Genomic DNA, 20,685 nt, shown 5'->3' with positions numbered 1-20,685 from the left:
CCCCTGGGTATCCCGACAGGCCCGATTGGGAAGGCTCTGGGTACAGGGGGGCCAGCAATGAGCCCCAAAGTCAGACTCCCATTGCAGATTCAAGACGGACGGCACGATTCAGAAAGGCTGTCCGAATCCAGCATCGTGATCGATCGTTCGGAAATGCGGCCTGTAGAGACGTACCAGTCTGCTCTGTACGGCTCGGTCATTCCGAATGCCTTTGATTCAGATTGGGATATTCCTAACGCCTAACTCGCATCATGCTTGGTCGGTCAGAAACCTTTCCAATCTGGTCGGAAAGACACGTCCCCGATCCGATTGCCGTTAGGAGGCCTTCCTAACTGCATAGGAATCGGCCCCTTAGTGTTTGACTATAGTTTTGAACAACACCTTGACTGAGTCAAAAATGCATTGAAAATACTAGATGTGAATGGATTAATCCTTAAGATGAGTAATTGTAGGTTCATCAAGTCGGACATAATTTATTTGGCCCATGATATATTACATGAGGGTGTTAAAGCAAAAAAGTATTTGGTGAGAACCATGGATGATTTGCCAAGGCCCACTAAAAAGGAAGAAGTTCTGACCTTATTGTGTGTGACAAGTACTATTTGCTCAATGTTCCAAATTTTGCTAGCAAAGCTACTGCCATGCGACAATTGATGATAATGAGGGTGCAATTTCAACTTACCGAAAATGTGAATTTGAGTTCTTTCATTTAAAGAATTGGTTATAGAATGCCTCCAAATTACAGAATTTTAAATCAAGTGTATCAGGTTGCTTAATCATAGACGCCAGTGAAGAGGGACTAGGTGCTGTTATATAACAGAAAAAGGAAAGTAATGAGTATAAAATTGCATTTGCCTCCAAAGCATTGAGTTGTGCAGTGAATAATTACTCCATGATCAAGAAAGAGTCTTTAGCTGTTTTTCGGGAAGGCGGGAAATTTTAATCTTTATTCAAAGTGTTCTCTAATCAGACACCACTGTAAGAAGTATTGAAGGACAAATTATTAGATGCCTTTTTTTCCTACAATTTATAAATGGATTGTGGCACTACAGGACTACCAATTCACTGTCAAGTACACTCCTGGTGCAATGAGCAAATCAGCAAATTGCTTATCTAGACTGATCCGGGAGAGAAAAGGAGAAGGAAGTTGCAGACAAATGACGGTCGGATGACACTGCCAAAGTGTGTTCTATTACTGAAGGTTGTTGTTAGAAATGGGATCTCTGGTTGGCTAAGGCTTGCGCCAAAGCCAGGCAGAGACCACCACTCTAGTGAGGGCAAGGGAGTTACACGCCAAAGATAACCCCTGCTCACCCCCTTGGTAGCTTGGCACGAGCAGTCAGGCCATGTGTAAAGCATTTGCGCACGCACACAGCAACAACATCCCAGGCACACCACAAAAGGAACTCCACACAAGGTTATATCAAAAGTAGCCTTTGTATTCTCATAACACATTAGAATATTAATAACATAATATTCATGGTGCCACCTGGCACTAGATTATATTTTCAAGGGATTATTTACAGGGCCAACTGGACCACTGTCAGAACCATCACAAAGTAAACTTAGTAAATGTAGAACTTATCATAAACATAGAACACAACCAGTAACTACTGGTAACCACTGTACTCAGCATCAGCCTGTAACATAAACCACATTATGCACAGTATCACATTAGGCGCAAATACATTCTGCGCCAACCTCACCAGCATAAACACATTATGCAATTCTCTCATAAGTCTAAACGCATTAGACCCTAACTTCCTACGCATAACTCACATTAGGGTCATAAATCACACAGTGGAACATAATCTCACTAGCATAAACCATATTATGCAAAACAACCTCATAATCATAAAAACCACATTTAGAGGTATAACACAGGGTGCATAAAACATAGTACATACATTACATTTCCTAGCACCACATAATCACATTAGCACATAGTCTCCTAAAAAGACCATAGTAGAGGCATTGCTCACATTAGGGCCTGGCGCCCTATTTACCTCACATTCCCCTGGCCATCTCAAAAAGGGGCTCAGATGCCCCACAGGGGGCGGAGCCAGCATTGTGGAGGGAAGGCACAGCCCTATTCAGGTCCCAGGTGCAACTCCTCCCTCCCATCTGCATGCAGATCTCTCTATTCACCACTGGGCAGACTCACCCTGGCTCCTGGAATTCCCCAGCCCTCTCAGCTCCTGTCAATCACAAGCCAGACATGCACTCCACATCAGGCAGGCAGACACAAAGCACACAGAAATGCCAACTTCTAAAAGTGGCACTTCTCCACCAGTCACCATAAATCTGCACACACCATTGTGTAGCATTTATTCTCACGAGTCCGCACATACTTAACTCGACCAGGAATTACCATGGACACACATATCCCCCATGAATTCCTATGGGAGGGCAGGCCAATATCACCACACGCACTCAGAGCGCGCAAGCACTTTACACTGGGCCACAGTGCTAAAGTACCCAGAGACCTAAAATCACTACCACTATGTCAGAGCTCAAGGCAAAAAGTTCAGGGGTGAACCTGCCAAAAAGGGCCAAGTCCAACAGTTGTATTACAGATGAGAGGTGGCTAGAGAAGTTGGATAAGGATGAAAGATTACTGAAGTTTGAGATTTGATTGGTAATAGTTGGAGGGTGAAAGGAAATGTCGAACAGATAAAAGCTTTCAAGAGAGTCAGGAATGTACAAGATATTTTTTATTTCAAGGTCCTAGAATTGTACCTCCAATCACATTAAATTGGCACATGAAGGTCCTCAAAGGATTTGTAAGCCCAATGAACCATTGAGATGTGACTATTGGTGGCCAGTTGTTGATTTGCAAATTGAAAGGAAAATGAGGGATTGTGTTGATTGTTGCTCAATGGGGCTGTAAAGTTGGAAGACAGTCGGATTTGGAAATGGAGTCGATTTCCAATATCAAAAAAGTTCAAAAGATATGATTTATGGTTTTTAAAATCTCCTTTGCATTTTCTTCCAGGTATGCTGAATACTTTCTGATGTGCAAATAATAACACTGTTCATTGTTGCATGTTTCCCTTTGTCTATTGCCTTTCTTTTTTCCGATTGTTATTTTTTGCCCTCCTTGAGGCATTTGTTTCCCTGTAGCCTGTTTTTTGTTTGTTTTCCTGTTTGTTGACAGGGAGGTGTATGGTATCCATGGTCATCTGTGCTTTAGGAACCTCAGTGGAGTTTCAATCCATTTCTTGTAGAATGTTTACTAATCAGAGGGGTTTATGATTCCAATGTGAACAGTTGTAGCCTAACATCTGGCACTAACTGATATATGGAGCATTTTCTGTAGGAACAAACTTTTACCTACCAGCTACAATTTGTGTGTGTGTATTTCACACTAAATCAAGGGAAATGGCAAAATAGAATGGGGTTGAGCCTCTAAATGGCTCCCAGGCTTGGGATCACTTTCACGTGTATATCCCTGATTTAGCCTGCCGTCTGAAGCCTTGGCGTATCTTCAGACACTCCTGTGATTGCCCTGCTGTCTGGAGTACCAGTTGACCTGTTGTGAAAAGATTGGGATGACCCTGGGACCTCCGCTCCTGTCTTGGTTCCCTATCCTGATTGCGACCCAGCTGTGGTGGATGCCTGAGCACCTGAGACAGCTTCTGAACTGCTATCGGGTCGGTGGGTCCGTCCCTGCCCCTGACAGCCAGGTGGGGTGGCTGCAGTCTCCGGTGCTTCTCACCGCACTCGTTGCCTATCAGAGGTCCGGCACTGCTTGGAGGTGAAGATGAGAGTCTGCCATATTTGCAGACCCTGGCGTGGAGGTCCAAAGTTCTGTCATTCGACCCCAGTCCTGGTAACTTTCAAGCTGCAGAAGGGGCTTGCCTGATATCTACTACCTAACAACCCACCACCAAGAGGGACTGATGCAAATCACTGGTGCCTAGCACTACTCCCCCCGTGACCCGCCCAAAATCCGATGTCGTCTCGCAGGGAATGAGGTAGCAGCCATACTACCAGCTGTCGGTGAGGATAGGAGTTCCCCTCCCCAAATGCTAACTTGTGGATGGTTGGCGTACACCGCCAGCTAGTTCTAGGATGCGGCCGGAGCTCTCACTAGATGACTCGGGCTGTCAATGGCTAGACAGAGTGAAACTTGCACATGAACCCACTCCACTGCCCTCGCCTGGTGCTCACCATAGGACTGCCTCAGGAAGGGCCAGCGTCCCACAGTGAGGCCAGATAACTGCGGTAAGTGTGATCCTTTAACTGTGCTCTGGCTGAAGCTGATCCGCTGTCTCACAACCCTACCTCAACCTCGTTCCTGGCAGCTGCTGACGTTCAAGACTAGGGATCGTCGGCAGCTACGGCCACATGTCAGACCTGAAACTGCTGTCAGTGAGGCTGAGTGAGGATACTGTTTCTTCTAACCCCCTTTTCTTTTTGGATGACTCTAGGGGTCAGCCGGGGACACCCCTGCGCATGGGCACCATCATTAATCCCTCGACTCTGGGGGGGGGGGGGCCCTCAAGCCGGGTTACCCATTACCGGAGAATTATTCCAGCCTCCTAATCAATAAAGAAAGATTCACAGTGCTGAGTGGCGTCAGACATCTTTGAATGGACACCCAGGCTTACTTCCATCTTGCAAAATACTGCCTGGGCACACTACAATTAGGAGAGCAGGATCGCCTGTTTTATTTCTCCCACGGCTGGTCCCTGTAGAACTTCAGTCCCCTAATGTAATTCCCCAGGGTAAAAACGCATCCCCCCAACCGCCACACGCTACACTGTAAGCCCACGTTTCAAGAATCAGTCATTTTAGAGTCTCCCCTCCCCAGGATGGGCTCTGAGACTGTTGAGGGAGGTCACTGAAACTATGGAAGGACCACACACTATGTAACCAGAAACAAACAGCCACCCTGGAGCCTCCCCCCTCCAGTAAGGGCGATGAAACTTTTGAAGGATTGTGCACCTTCACACCAACTTCACTCCTGCCAGCTGCTTCACTTAATCTGGAGCAGACATCTTGGAACCCCCTAGTGGCTCTCACTGTGTGGATTGCCAAGATTTTAAATGAACACCTAGAGCACTGTTCCAAGATCTAGCAATAGCCTATTGGCCACTATGCTCACCTCTGAGTGCTTCACCGTGATCCAGATTGTCTATCAGCAAAACTATCCTTTGAGTATTGTATCTAGTTCTGGAGATCACATCTCCGTCATTATATCTTGTTCAGGAGGTTACTATCTGAACCCCATAGCTAGTCCTGATCTCATTTTCCATCCTGTAGGAATGCCTCTCGATTACTATGTACAGCTGTAAAACAGTCCATTGTGCTCTTCGCCTGCTGCTGCACCCAGGGTCTCACTGGACTGGTGATACTCGTAGTCTGCTGCGGCAGCTATTCATTTGTTGTGCTCTCACCCACGACGAGCCCCCTCTCCCACTTCCCACCCCACACCATGCCAGTCTGCAAGACCGTCATGGAAAGATACGGCTAAAATACACACATAAACTTTCTGCAAAACCTTTCTAAACATGCTGCAAAAAACTGCAAACACAGAGTCCTCAAAGAACATCCACAGATACTAATAACTGATTCTACAGTCCAACATATGGTGGCCTAAAAACAGACTTCATCTTCAACTCCAAGAGACCCACCAAATGAAGAGAAATCTTCCTACAGCACCTTTGCGTAACTAATACAACCAACATCCCTTATGGAGCCAAACTCATTATATTACCATCCCAGAACTTTAGCGGAGTACTGTCTAAAACCATTTACAGAAGTGGGAACATCCTAATGCAAGCCTCTGAACAGAACTTATCCATTTTGACCGCCACTTCCCTAATCTCCATGCCTGCATGCCATCCGCTCCCAGCACCATTCTCCTCCCTTCCTCCAGTGTACTCACCCACACACCTCCCTCTCCCATTTGAACCTTCCACTTCCAATACCCCACGCACTGTCTCCTCTAACAGCCCCCTTCAACCGCTCCATCCCTAAATGCCCTGAAGCTTCAGTTCCACCTCAAGAATTACTTGCCCCCTTTCACGGTCCTCTTCCCCTGACCAGTCTGTTTATCTTACCATACCAGAACTGGTCAGTCCCCCAACCTCAGCAGGCTGGACCTTACCCTAGTCTTCACTCTAGCCGTTGACGAACCCCATCCACTCCCAAACACAGACTTAACCGCCTCTCAACTGCTCCCTATAATAGCACGCCTAAAACTCAAAATCAACCCTATACTAGATGATATATCTTCACTATGTAAGGGAGTAAAGATTTGCATCAACCCAACACCTCCTCACACACCTATGGGGAACACCAATCGATCTTTAAACATGAACTCAGACCCCCGTTTCTCTATCAAATGCAAACGAGCACCGACACTCATCATCTCCTCAAACAGAGACACACCATGACTGAAATGCTGCAGCGAAAAGCTGAAATGCTGGACAGCACATATGATAATGCTCCAAACGACCCTCACTACCATTGGACCCGGGCCACCAATCACCCACTCAGGCTGCCTACCCAACTAACCTACATCCAACCCAGTCGGTCTGGTCCAAGATCCGTACCTTCGCCATGCTGCATGCTTTTAAACTGTCAGTCAGCAGTTAAGCATGCTACGAATAGAGCTGAAACACACTTACGACACAAAATCGACATCTGCTTTTTAACTGAAACTTGGCTGAACAACCACTTATCTTCTTATATCAACCTCCTCACCTCAGCGGGGTTCTCCATCATTTGTTGCGACCGCAAAAGCAATCTTTCCCTAACCCCTTCACACAACAAAATACCCCACATTGAAATATTTAGGAGTCCATCACTCTTCCAAATGCCCAACCCCATCAAATTGTATGTCATCTATCACCCATCAGGTCAGAATGCCTAGTTTTCTGAAGACCTATCAAACCTAATAACACAAAACTCTTTAAAGGACAGCACAGACGTTAAACCTGCACCTGAATAATCTCGTAGACCCAATAGTGCAAGCCCTTTCCACCTTGCTAGAAGCAAATGACCACACTCAACACTGCACCAAGCAAACTCACATCAAAGGCTCTACACTCAACGCTATCATTTCTAAACATAACACCATCTTCCTCCACTCCATCCTACCCTCTGACTGGTCTGACCACCACCTAATTCTTTTCAGTCTTAACGCTAACCAACCTAAGGTCTACTTCCAAACCATCCATCCCTCGCACTGAGTGGGTAACACATGCTATATACCCCAGGCAGAATTTGAAGTTTGAGTTCCCAAATTCCACCTCCACCAGACCTCACCCACTGATGATCTCACCTCCCACTACAACACAAAAATGGCAGAACTCTTTGACACAATCACCCTTTGGAAGCTCAAAAAATCATGACATTTCCCTACCACATCATGGTTTCACAAAGACCTTAACAAAGAGAGGTGACAACGTAGGCTGAGACAACCTGAAGACAACAACCCTCGATAATCAACCGCTCGCTTCTCTGAGCGAACGCCTTAAATGCTAAAAAATAATTTTCAGAGAAAAATCCTTCTTTGGAGCCCAACTTGACGACTCCAGGCACAAACCTAGAGACCTTTTCAACATCATCAAACAGCAAAACTCCTCCTTCTCACCTCACCCAATCCCTGGCTTTACAAAGCATTGTGAAGAGTTTGCTGCATTCTTCTCTGACAAAATAACTAACAACTATCTCTCACTAGACCCGTCCTCCTCCCCACCTTGTACCTCTAACACAGAGAGCTCATCCAGTGGCACACCAACAACTGCTGATTTCTTCCCACATTCAGGGCGTCTACGGACAGCCCTCCCACATTCACTTGTAACCAAATAAGCGAGGCTGACTGGATGGAATTTGACATTATCCATGAAGAAGAAATCTTCACAATATTTGCTTGCACGAAGCCAACATCCCGCCTCTCCGAAACCCTTCTCTTCACACTTGTCAAAAATCTCAAGCACATCATCTCTCCTGCATGGATTAAAATAATAAACTCCTTATCCAGTGGCTCCATGCCAGCCTCCCTCCAACTCGGCCAAGTCACCCCTCTCATCAAAAAGCCTGGAGCTGACCTTAACAACTACAGACCTGTATACAACCTTCCTCTCCTCAAGAAAACTATTGAAAAATGTGTGCTTGCACAACTTAACAACAGCATTGAAAAATACAAACCTTCATGACATCTTCCAATTTGGGATAGGAAAGGCTGCAGTACAGAGACTGCAATGTGGAACATCCCCAGCGACCTTTACAGATCTATAGATGATGGCCAGGCCTGCCTCATAGTCCTCTTAGACCTCTCGGCGGCCTTTCATACTGTCAACCATGATATTTTCCTACATACCCTCTTACAATGTACAGGCATCAATGGCACAGTCCTTCAGTGGCTTGCTTCTTTACTGAACCAACGCACTCAGCTAATTAAACAAGACAATAACACCACAACAGCATTGCCAGTCTCACAAGGAGTTCCCCAAGGATCTATCATATCTCCTGCCTTATTTAACCTCTATACGGAACCCCTTACAATGCTCCTGAAACAAGCCAAAGCTGCCTACCATCTTTATGCAGATGACACCCAACTCTACATAGATAGGTTGTTAGCCAATTACACCCAGCACTTAAACAGTCCTCTCTATATAGTACAAGCTTGCTTGACCAGTAACCACATTAAGCTCAACCCCAACAAAACTGAACTCCTCTTCATCCATCCAAAAGAAAAGTATCTTGCTGGACAACCTCACTGTATTAAACTGTAAACTGTCCATGTCCAACGCTGTCACACAACATGAAAGAGCATAATAATGCCTCTGCTAAAACTGCCTTCGACTCGTTGAAGAGCCTTAAAAAAAATCTAACCTTTCACCCCCCAAACCCCCCTGAAAACCTAAAGACCGTGTTGCAGTCCTTAGTCTTCTCCAAGCCGATCACCGGCTCCCAGAAATCACAACTAATCCCTATGAAAGCTACACTCAATTCAGTGGCCAGGCTACTTTCTGGGAAGAGTCGCTCCGATCACATCACTTGCACACTCAAGAGACTCAACTGGCTAACCATCAAAGCAAGATGTATATTCAAAACTGCTTGCATAACCCACAAAGCCCTCTATATTGAAAAACCAATCTACCTCACTAACAAACTATAAGAAGCCAGCCAAAACAGACCTCTTCGAAGCTCTAATACTCTACTCCGGACTCTGCACAAATTTAAGAAAGAAAAAGCAGGCACCTGCTCCTTCCATGGGAATGCCTCGAGAATCTGGAATTCACTACCTCAGGATTTATGTGACACTCATTCATTCCTAAACTACTTTTTCCCAACAAATGCCTAATCCCTCCCCCCTGAACAACTACTGTGCTCGTCTCTCCTCCCTCACACCCCCACCCCCCTCATGAGCCTGAACACTTCTACTTCGGGAAGAAACTGTGCTTCCACCCCCACCGACCACCTCCACCCCCCCCCCCGACCACCTCCACGCCCCCCCCACCCCCGGCCTGAAATGCACTACCAAATGTACCTCCGATCTAAATTGTACACATATCCTTCTGCCTATTGTATTCCTCTTTTATATATTGTCCTTTGTACTTTATTTCTTCATGCACCTCATAAAAGTGCTGCTGTGCTACCACAACTACCTATATCGTTCACATATCCTACAGTTTACATTGTTCCTCATTTAGCTACTGTCACTACGTATCTACGTATTTTGTATTTCTTTTATGTATTCCATATGCCCCTCATGTACTTGTTGTTTGCGCTACGTCTGTAAAGCGCTCTGATACTCTCGTGTCAAGTTCGTGCTTTACAAAACTCGATAAAGAAAATATTTGTTGAATGAGGATTACCATAAACAGGAAGCCAAAATGAGGTTTTCAACTTTGCAGGGTCTGTGTAAGAAATTGATGGATGGTGCTGGCCACGGGATGATCCTTTTATCATGATTAGACATTGTTCTATGCGTATGGGGGAAACGGTAGCATGGCTCCTTCCTCTGTGCCCTCAATATTCTTTCAAATGGTCCATTTATTCCTCTGTGTTGCTCAACATGTAAACAAATACAAAAAAACGATCCTCTCTATGTCGTGTCACCATACCTTTTTTTTCCAGTTAAATATAGCCAAGAAGAGTGAAGGGCTTCTCCGGGGTTTCTTGGAGGGCCCACTACAGTTCAAACCCACCTACAAGTTCGACCTGAACTCAGACGTGTATGACACCAGGTAAGGAATCTACAGACTGAGGTGTGACACAAGGTAAGGAAGCAAAAGATGTAAATGTGACAGTAGGTAAGGAAGCTACATAATTAGGTGCAACAGAACATAAGGAAGCCACATAAACTAATGTGCCAATATTTAAGGAAGCTGTGTAACACTAAGTTCGGGAAGAGCATGATGGTGTGAGAGCAGGTAAGGGAACTTCATAGTTAGGGTCTGGCATCAAGGAGCAATGCTACAGTCAGAGAATGTGACATCAAATGACAATACCAGTGACTGAGGATGCCAGGCCAGTTCATGTTATGACCAATGGTGTGATGACACGTGTTTTTTGGACACTGAATGAAAGAAGGTACAGCCTGTGGCATGGCCTCTGTAAGGAAGGCACATACTGGGAGCATAACACAGAGTAAGAAAGCAAGAGACGCAACATCTCAAATTAGTGAAGGAAGGCATGGACTGAAGGTATGCGACTAGGTAGAAATCTAGAGATTCAAGTGTGTGACTCTAGTGAAACAAGCAAAGCCAGGCAGGAAAGCTACAGACTTGGGGAGTGACTCTAAATAACAAAGCTAGAGCTTGAAATTGGAAAATAGTGTCACGTGGTCCTAAGCATATTTTAAAATAAGGTGGTAACCCCTACTTTAAACTTCAAAAAATGATTCCAGTTTCTATGTCAATTGTGGAGCACTGAATTGATCAGAGGAGCACCGGCGGGGTGTGAGGGCCACATGCCTCTTAAGTTGGGTGGATCTGTGATGGAATGAGCAGGATTGGTGTTTTGCTAGAGTGATGAACATGACACTGGGTGATTTGATGCTGTGTCTCCAGTGACAGGTAAACATGGACTAGGAGGTGCACAGTTAACACCCCTTTTGTGCTGGAAGCCTCACAGTTAGTTGGGTGGTGGGCAGCATTCCTCTGTGCTGGGGTAACCAAGTCACCTCTTGTTGGCTATGTGAATCTGAGGACTTGCTACCAGAGATGTATTAACCTTTTTCTTTATTTGCAGAGGAAAGAAGGCTCTGTTTGGCTTTAAGTAAGAACTGTAATGACCTATGATCAGATGTGAATCCAAGAGATGCTAATTGATGACATGATTCTCACCTATGCCTGTAGTATCTGTTCCTCATCACTTCCTGGCAAATGATGAGAGCTAAAGCTGCAGCGTCCTCTGCTCTGCTGAGACACTGGGGTGGTTGGATAATCTCTATAATCTAAAACTGTAGTTTTTCTCCTTTTCTGAGGCTTGCGAAAGGCCCCAGGGTACTAGGTGCAGGCCTTTGTGTTTTGCTACTTTGGCACAGTGTGGTACAATAACTAAGAGATGGTCTTTATGATGTAATAGTACAGCAATCGTTCTACTCTCCCAGTAAGTATGGTATATCCCTTTTTTAATACCCCATGGCTTAACATTGTCTGTCTTTGCGCACATCATATAAACAGAGAACATCGGTTTTGCAACGTTAATGCTGCGCATTAAAAGATTCAATTCTTCCGAGTAGATTTTGGAACACATTCCGTTTCTACTAGTGAGAAATTGTGCATCAACAACATCGTCCTCCGCTTTTTCATTTAGTACTTACGTGGCGTGAAACATCTCATTGAATTCACTCTTGATTTCCAAATATGGTTCCAGTTTTTTGATTGACAGAGAGCAGAGACGGTGCAGCTTATCAGTGACTGTCAGCTTGTAGCACACCTTGAGCTGAGGAGGCTATTGATCTGGTCATTTGTTTCAGACTTCCTCTTCACTAGTGCTCAGAATAATTAATTGTTTTCTATTGTGGCTAAGTCTACTGCATGTGTCAGACAGTGTATAGGACAGGGTAGAGTTTTTTTGTTTTGTGCAGAACAACATACAAATATCTGATAGTGAGTAATTGGGGGTGGTGGACAAGGTAGTATTCGCTTATCTGCGAATGTGACTGGTTCTGAACTTCTCTTTGAGGTTCTGAATCGTGTGTGTTCAGTATCAAGGACCATATGAGAGATGTCATGAGCATCGAATGTACATGGAGAGTGATGTTAAACAAGAACGGGAGGTAACCCTATATATTTATTAGGGACGAGGTATATTAATGAGTTGAAAAGCAGGCAGTCCCTATGTCGTAATGAGTAAAAGAGAATATACCTCTATCTAAACCAAAGAGTTAGATGCTAAAAGATCTAACGGTGTTCATCAACCACTGTGTGCCTCTATCAAAGAAAAACTTTATAAAACTTTATAAAAAACCTGCTAATCACAGTAACACAGTACAGCATATGTTTGCACAAAGAAACTCGTTTGATTAGATCATGAGTATATTCAAGAAACAATTTTATTCCAAAAAGGATATTTAATCATAAATCAATAGTAATCCTCCTCCCAATATAGGTTACAATCTGAACATATCGGAAGCCTAAAAACATTAAAAATCGAAAATCTTAAAAACATTAAAAGTCGACGCAGCGTTTCGGTGTTTGTTCAATGTTTTCACCTTCTTCAGGACAATAAAACTTTCAATCTGGGTATTGCGATGGATTATGTCTAATCAATTACATAATCTTGTGGAGGTAGAAATATGTCCCGCCACTGATAGTGCCTCACTAGGGGAGCCTCTATAGATGTATGGATCCTTTTCTTGTATCCGTTAAAGCCACCGTATTATATAAGGTGGAATGTATTATTAATATAGATTTCTTTATATGAGAGAATCTATATTGTAACAGGACCATTAACGTAGGTATTTGTAATCTTTGCCTCGTTCGTTGATTTAAAAGATCCTTACTCGTATGTGTATGGGTAAAGACACCAGATTTGAGGTCTGTTTGTTGGATATCGGCCTCCCTGCTCTGACGGATACTCCGGATATGGGCCTAACTCTTTGGTTTAGATAGAGGTATATTATCTTTCACTCATTACGACATAGGGACTTCCTGCTTTTCAACTCATGGAGAGTGATGGGCAGCACAAGGAGTGCAGTGCTCTATTGAGTACAGAATCAGTGTGAGCAAGACATTAGTGGGGCCTTTAGAATGCATTAAATAGATGTCGAGGTTAATGGCATGGATTTGTGTGACTGGGGCAGCTATGGAATACTTTAATACACAAGGGATAAATGTTCACATTGTACTATGCCTGTGGTGTTTGTGAGAGACTTTGAGTTTGGTAAGGATTGTGGCTTTACTTTGCATGACGAGGGTGTTGGGCCTCAGGGAGCATGTGATTGGTTTACATTGTGCATGATATTGAGGTAGAGGTCTCATGTTGCTTGAAATCGATCTTTGGGCCTTTATGTATATTGGGCAGATGTGCGGCCCTATTTTTAATGAAGAGATGTTGAAATTAAGTGTGCAGAGGATTGATGCGGCATCGTGTGTGTCTGCATGGGACAGACCTGCTTATCTTGGTGTGCGTGGAATGAATTTGTGAACTATAATGTGTATAGGTTAGATGTTGGAACTGTGGTGTGCATGGAATGAAGTTGTGAGCATTACTCTACATTAATAGCTGGTCGGCTGTAGTCTGTGCGGATCTTAGTGTTCAAGCCATAACAAGCATGATGCAGATGTGCAGACTGTCATGTGCATGTGGTGATTATTGGCCGGGGGGGTCTTATTGTGCAGAGGTGGATGTTGGAGACTTATCACAAACGGAATGAATACATGAGAATATGACTTCATGAAACAGATGTACACATCTTGGTGTGCATGGGGCGGGTTTGTGAGCCTAATCTGATAGAGACATGTAGCCGCAAATTCCATACTTAAGAATCGGCTCCAGGCGTGAGACTGAATCCGGATTTTTTCCCCCATTGCACATCCGCGTGACTGCGTGTCAACGTTGTCCACCCGGATGTGACGTCGACGGAGGCCATATAACTCCCTAGCCGACGCACCAACATCAGTTTCTTCTTTTCCTCGCTTGCAATGCAGATCAGGGGCAGTTAGGGGGCCGTTTTTTGACCCACTTCAATATTTTGTTGAGTGTGGTTTTTGTAATGCCTACGGGGTTTAAACAGACTGATGTTGATCACAGATTCTCAAACCATCTGTTTGTGGTGCATTGGAGAACACTATGACTCCGAGGAGTGTGGTTTCTGTTGGCGTCTTCGGTCAAAGGCTTTAAGAGAGCGCCGTATGAAACTTCTGGTGGCATGACTGTCTGAGGCACCACATCATTGCCAGTCTTCGATTAGGTCCAGAGACCGGTCGAGGAGCCATTCGGGTGAGGGGTCATCTCCGTTGACGTCCAAGAAGACTCAGAAGCACCAATGGTTGCAACGTAAGTTAGTTTCGGACCCTGTCTCCATCCCCTGCATCCTTAATATCCTCGAGCCCGTTGGGGGGAGACCAGCCCAAATGTGAGAATATTATATTTCCCTCCATGAAGTCTTTAAACTCTCCTCAGGTGTACCTCAAGTACCAAGGAGGGGAGAGGTGGCCTTACTGCATCCTCACCGACGGGTTTGCCCTTGGTGACAGTTGGACCCTCTGAATCCGTGATCGGATTTGAGGCGGCGCCGGTGCACAGCCCTTCAGGGTTCATACCTTCAGCGTTGGGGTCGGGGCAGCAATGACGTCAGCGGCACCAATCGACACCGAACCTATTACTCTTTCTGACACCGATACGATGCCAGACGATGTCGGATGTGCCGCCGATGGAGCCGTTTGTTTTAAGCAGCTTTCCATATGTCCTTATGCAACCTGTTTCTGCTTGTCTTATGGGAATGCATAGTTTTGCAGGTGACGGGGAGCATAAAGGGTGTCAAAACCCTTTGGACGATGCTGCCCAGCCTCCTTTGGAGGAAAATTGGCTGGTTTAGCTGGGTGAGGCCAGTGGACTTGAGTCCTCTCCAGTTTCAGATTTATTTTCTCCACCTGGTATTGCAATGGAAGTGAGTTCCTCTTACGCGGTGGTATTGAGGAGGAGAGCTGTAGTTTTAGGTTGCGAGCCTCCCTCTGTGGAATTGTCCACAAACCCTCTGGTGGATGTTCTTTACCAAGGTGAGAGGAGCAGTGGTGTAAAACAGTCCCCCGCAGCCCCCCTGAGTGCCGGGGGGAGGGAAACTCCAAGGGGCCCAGTACTCTTGCTGGAGAGTTCCTCATTGGCCCCTCCACGTACCTTGCAAGGGGGCCCCCTCAAGTTTCATTATGTCAGTGGAGACATGGATGGAGCCTTTACTCCCTTATGATGAGTTTCTACATGACCTGTGTTATGAGCTGGGGCGAGACACCAGTATCGGGAGTTCCAGTTGATCAGGCTATAGCCTATATACTTCTTCCCACCCCTAAGGACTCAGTTTGTCTTGTGTGACATCCCACCACAAAAGGACTGGTGGGACAGGCTGCTATGAGTTCGCTGGACATTAGTGTCCGTCCCTTCGTTCCACAAAATAAGGAGTCCAGATGATTAGAGCATTGTGGGAGGAATATATTCTCTTCCGTTAGCTTTTCATTGAGGTCGTTAAATTCACAAGTATTTTGGGCACATGTTCTCATGCTCTATGGGACTCTGTGGTGCATTGGCTGCATTCTCTTTCAGAGGAACCCAGGAACTTCTATAGGTGGTACAAGATGGCCAGGAAGCAGCGAAATTAACCATAAAATGTGGTATGGACACCACTAATTCTGTGCGCTGCGCTGACATGCATAGCTGCGTCAGTTGGGGTTTTCAGAGACTGTACAGGATAGCCTGAAAGATATGCCATTTCATTATGCACATTTATTTGGTGAACATGCTGATTCAGCTTTACGGCGATTCAGAGCTGGTCGGTGTGACAAAGCCACCTAGTCAGGTCTTTGAATGGTCTGGTGGATTTTTTCTTGTTGACTTGTGTAGAAAGGAGTGTTTATACATGACTTAGTTACAGTATGTATTTTGTCTGGTGGAAAGAAGTGTTCATACATGACGTAGTTGCAATATGTATTTTGTCTGATGACCACCTGTGTGGTGTTTCTGCTTAATGCAGAGGTTTATAGTTGTTTAGACAACCTATTGGTTCTTCACATGTTTTTTTCATGCCCTTGGTTCTGGTAATTTAGGATTATAGAAAAATTATGGGCTGCAGAATTCTATTCAGTGAAGATACATTCTTAAAAATATATTCCACCATAATTGGCTATCTTGATAATTATTTACTGCTTGGTGCAGAAGTCGTGACTTTCTCCTTCAGCTCTGCCCTTGACAGTTTTTCAGCTGTTCATTTGTGTTTGTTTGATAGAAACCTGATATACTGATCTTGTGGTTTGCTTTAGTGTGAAGAAGACCTCAAGCTCTAGAGTTGATACCTTCATGGTATGTACTATACTCTATGTGGAGTATTTTTTGTATGGTGTGGTGAGCATTTCTAAATATGTATGTCCTGAGCTGGGATTGCTCAGCTTGCGTACTATTAGACTCTCATTTGAGTGTGCAGAGTTCTACCCTCTGCGTTAGGGTATTTCGCTGACCTACAACATCATACATTTGTGAAGTTGGTACCCTTTAGTAGGTTCTTTTGATATTTGTACCTCCATGGGAGTCTCATTGTGTATTTTGTACCTTTTTAGATGAGTGTTAAATTTCAGTCATCCTCTTATTAGTCTTGGTTAATATGATGAAGTTTCTCTTATACTTTTATATGGTATTTGTGTGAACTTATGCTTCATTTATGAGCACTTGCCAATAGACCGATGTGCCATTGATGCTCTAGATACCTTCTGGTATTTTCACAGAAGGTAGCTGGTACATTCTTGGTTTATGTGGCTTCTGCTTTTCCTCTGGCACTTGCCTTACATTTAGGCGGTAGATGTTGTTACTTATAATTGATAGAAACAGTTTTTTACTTTTGCTGAATTCAGAACATTGTTAATCAAGTGCTTATCATCTTGGGAGCCTGAAGGTACATTCTTCAGGTTCTGTCTTATAACCATTGCTGTTTGATTGGCTCTTCTACCCCTTTGTGTGGACATGTCGGTGTGTACATGTTCCTTGAGCCTGATTGTTTGGTTTTTCTGGGATTAGGTCATGCTATTATAGGTCTCTGAGGAGACGTAGTCTTGTTGTCAATTCTATTCTATTAATATTCTTTATTCATTTGTAGTTGTTATAAAGCTTAGAATTATTACTAAAGATTTTCTTTTTTTTTGATGGGCATGTCCCTCTAGAGGTGTACCTTTTCATAGGCTTTATTTTTATATCTATATATATGAATTTTCTTTTGTTTACACATAGGCGTTTATTTATTTTACTCCTATGTCAGTACATATATTAGGGATATCCTAGAGGTATTTGTATCATCTCTAGTTCTTTTTCATAAGGAAAGACTGCTTCTATACGAATACTTGCTATTGCTGTTTTCAACTTCTTTTTTCATAGTGTATTTGTTATGGTTTCTCCACAGGAGATGGACTTTTCCCTGTGTTTTTATCAGGACAGTTCTGGCTAGGGCGGGACTTTATACTGCATAGAGGTATTGTTCAATGGCATGGCCTACTGCTCTGTGTTCCACAGGTTTTGAACACGCGGTTCGGGCCTGGATATAAGACCAAATGTGTTTGTATTTGTAGGGTATTTTGGCAAAATTGTCCTATTGTCATGGTTAATGTTCTCCCCATGCCTTAGTTTTTTTATGAATTGTGTTACTGTGCTCCTGTCCACAGTTATTGTGGGGGGTGAGAATGCATGGGGTTGGATCCCATTAAGGGTGCAGATAGTTTTATATTGCTGTTGTTGGTTGACGTCTGACAGACATTTGTCATACTAATATGGATATTTTATTCCCAAGGTTTTAATGTCTTATAACTTTACTTACCTGGGGTTCCTTCCATGGGAATTTATGTGGTAGAGTATGTTATTGTTTGCATACTATACTATGAATGTCTCTTTTTTTCTCTTGGTCTATCCCAGTTTTGTTCTAGTAAGAGACTTTTAATGGTGTCAGTTCGCAGACCCTCCACCTGGGATGTTATGACTTTGGTATTTGATTCTAAATTAAGGAATCTGCGGCTGGGTGTCTCTATTGGATGAACAAGTTACATACTTTCAGTAACACATTATCTGGTAGAGAAAGGATCTAGCCGCAAATTCCTTAATAACCAGCCCATCCTCCCGCTCTGCGAACTTAGTCTTATTTGGTCTCACACAGTTCATTGTGGCATTTAAATCTTAATAAAAAGAAATCTGTGATTATCAGACACAAGGGTGTCTTTTATTTTAGCACACTGTTTCAATGGGCAGTTTCTTTATGTGGCTTCACTTTTTGAGTGCAGAAAATAGTCACGAAAGAAACTGAATTTGGCGTGGGAGGTATATGGACTCCCTTTACCAACTTGTAGGCGTGCTATCGGAAAAAAATAACGTATCCAGTATCGCGCCTGGGGAAGAATCTAAAGTAAGGAATCTGTGGCTAGGTCCTTTCTCTACCAGATAATGCGTTACCAATAATAAGTAAGTTGTTCAATAGGCATGGTTAGGTGTTAAGGCATTATTCTGCACCATATGAATAGTTGAGCCTGAGTGTGCAAGGGACAGATACAGGTGAGCCTGTTGAGGAATACCTAGTTTGTGTGTGATGTCTAGTTCAGTACCAGATGAGACATTGCTTGCGCTCCTTGTGGTATGCGCTACATTATTCCTGTTAGTCATCTCTAATGGTTTACGGCTGATTTAGTATTAAATGTCTGCAAGCTGACTTTTTCCTAACTAACCTGTAGTATTTAGTTCATTGTTTGCTAAACTGCTTATGATGGTAAGAGACTTTTTCTGGACACACAAACTTTCCCATTAGAGGGTTGGGGTGTGTAGGTGTGGTGCAGGAGATATATGAAGTCGTTGGGGCTGATCCTATAAGGGAATGGATGTTTGCCCACAGAAAGGCTCTCACCTTGTAGACTTCTTAGTGATCAGCTGTCCTGGTAACCACATGTCCTGATCTTTAGTAATAGCTCCTTATCATTTTATGACCATCCTTGGGGGCTGAGGTGCTGCTCCTACTTTATCTGCAGAGTGGCTCTTTTCTGCTGCTTGTGTTGCCGGGAGTCCTCAGCTCCCAGGTCATGGGGATTCATGGGCATACACCCTATCCTCGATGCAGCTTTTCCTCAATTGAACGCCTGGACAGATGTACAGGATGGAATAAGGGACAATTGCTTGGTCACATAAAGCCCACTTTAAGGTTAAATTTGGAAGAGCTGTGTGACGCTGATGGGGTTTGTGCTTTTTCATGCCCTTCCAAAATAACTCCTTAAGCATGTGATGATGTAAAATTTGGATTTAAGCTTCTAGCTTCTCCACTTTCATTCTTACAGTGGTAAGAAACGAAAGCCAGCCTGGACGGATCGGATTCTTTGGAAACTGAAGTGTCCGATGCCTGAAGAGGATGCTTCAGAGCAGATGCTCACTGTGATTTTGGAGAATTACACCAGCCACATGAGCTATGGAGTCAGTGACCACAAACCAGTGACTGGGACCTTCACGTTGCAGGTACACATTCTGCCCTAGGAAGCTGTTACACATTCATGGTGTGCTGCAAACAGATGCAGTTCTCTCAGTGGCTCCATTTTTCTTGTATTTTGTAGTTGAGGCCACTCATGTCTACACCGTTAGTAAATCTGAGACCAGAGGGTGAGTGGAATGCAGATTCAGATGCCTTGATCAGCTACTCCCTGACACCAGAATTCCCAAGCAGCACATGGGACTGGATTGGACTGTACAAGGTGATATTTGCTTGTTTTAAATGCGGATCTGTATGTTTTATATTTATAGCTATTATTGTGCCACATGTATATTTTATACATTCTAACATTTTGTATTCACCTGTCATCTTGTGGTTAAAATATTAGTTTTATCATGGAGAAAAACAGTGAATGTTGACAAAGGCATTCCATAACAGCATCGTCTTGGGGCGTTTACAATCACAGAATTCGTACTGATTATTCGTACTGACATCTCAACATTTTAAATTTGTCTCCAAATCAACAGCACTTATTTTTCTTGCTCCCGACATTCAGACATTGGACATCGCTATTTAAATAGTTCCATCCTCTGGGTGCAAGATGGTTGTCAATGGTACAAGCGAGTAGACTGTATATCAGTATTAACCTGTTTACTTTCAGATGATCAGCAGTGTTCAGCGCATGAAAGAAACCTCTTTTAAGTACTACTGAGTCTTCTAATTTAAGATGTCAGTCATGGACACATACAAATACCTGCGCAACATCTGTATTAGTTCATGAGCTGTGTCTGAGTGTGAGACTCGCTTGAAGTTCCAGCCTGAAGCCCGGATGACAATAGAGGACAAGGAGGAAACTCGTAAGCGATTGGCAGTCATCAGACACTCTACTGCAGTTCTGTGGCCTGCCCATGGCATGTCTGCTGGGATAAAGTGAATCTTGTCGCTCTCAAATATGGCAGATTGGCATAGTGGGATGGTCCTCCTGAGAAAAAAACTGAAACTGAGCCTACTTTAAGTAAAAGTCACCATGCCAAGTCGAGGCATGTCATTCCCAAGTGGTTGAA

The 20,685-nt window shown here is 44.0% G+C and overlaps 1 protein-coding gene across 5 annotated transcripts in view; it reads left to right on the top strand.

Annotated features, from left to right (window-relative positions):
• Positions 1-20,685, top strand: part of INPP5K (inositol polyphosphate-5-phosphatase K) — a 501,130-nt gene that overhangs the window by 383,273 nt on the left and 97,172 nt on the right. For 4 of the 5 annotated variants that reach the window (XM_085649054.1, XM_085649052.1, XM_085649053.1 and 1 more), the window contains 4 exons: positions 10,099-10,208; positions 11,215-11,241; positions 19,476-19,650; positions 19,746-19,883. In XM_085649054.1, coding sequence (XP_085505180.1) covers positions 10,099-10,208; positions 11,215-11,241; positions 19,476-19,650; positions 19,746-19,883 — 450 coding nt within the window. The remainder of the gene's footprint in view (positions 1-10,098; positions 10,209-11,214; positions 11,242-19,475; positions 19,651-19,745; positions 19,884-20,685) is intronic. The other variant, XM_085649055.1, reaches the window with a different exon arrangement.

This window comes from Triturus cristatus, chromosome 3_2, assembly GCF_964204655.1.
Source record: "Triturus cristatus chromosome 3_2, aTriCri1.1, whole genome shotgun sequence".
Taxonomy (NCBI): Eukaryota; Metazoa; Chordata; class Amphibia; order Caudata; family Salamandridae; genus Triturus; species Triturus cristatus.
Note: the sequence above shows the minus strand (reverse complement) of the source record. Positions and strands in the feature narration are given on the sequence as shown.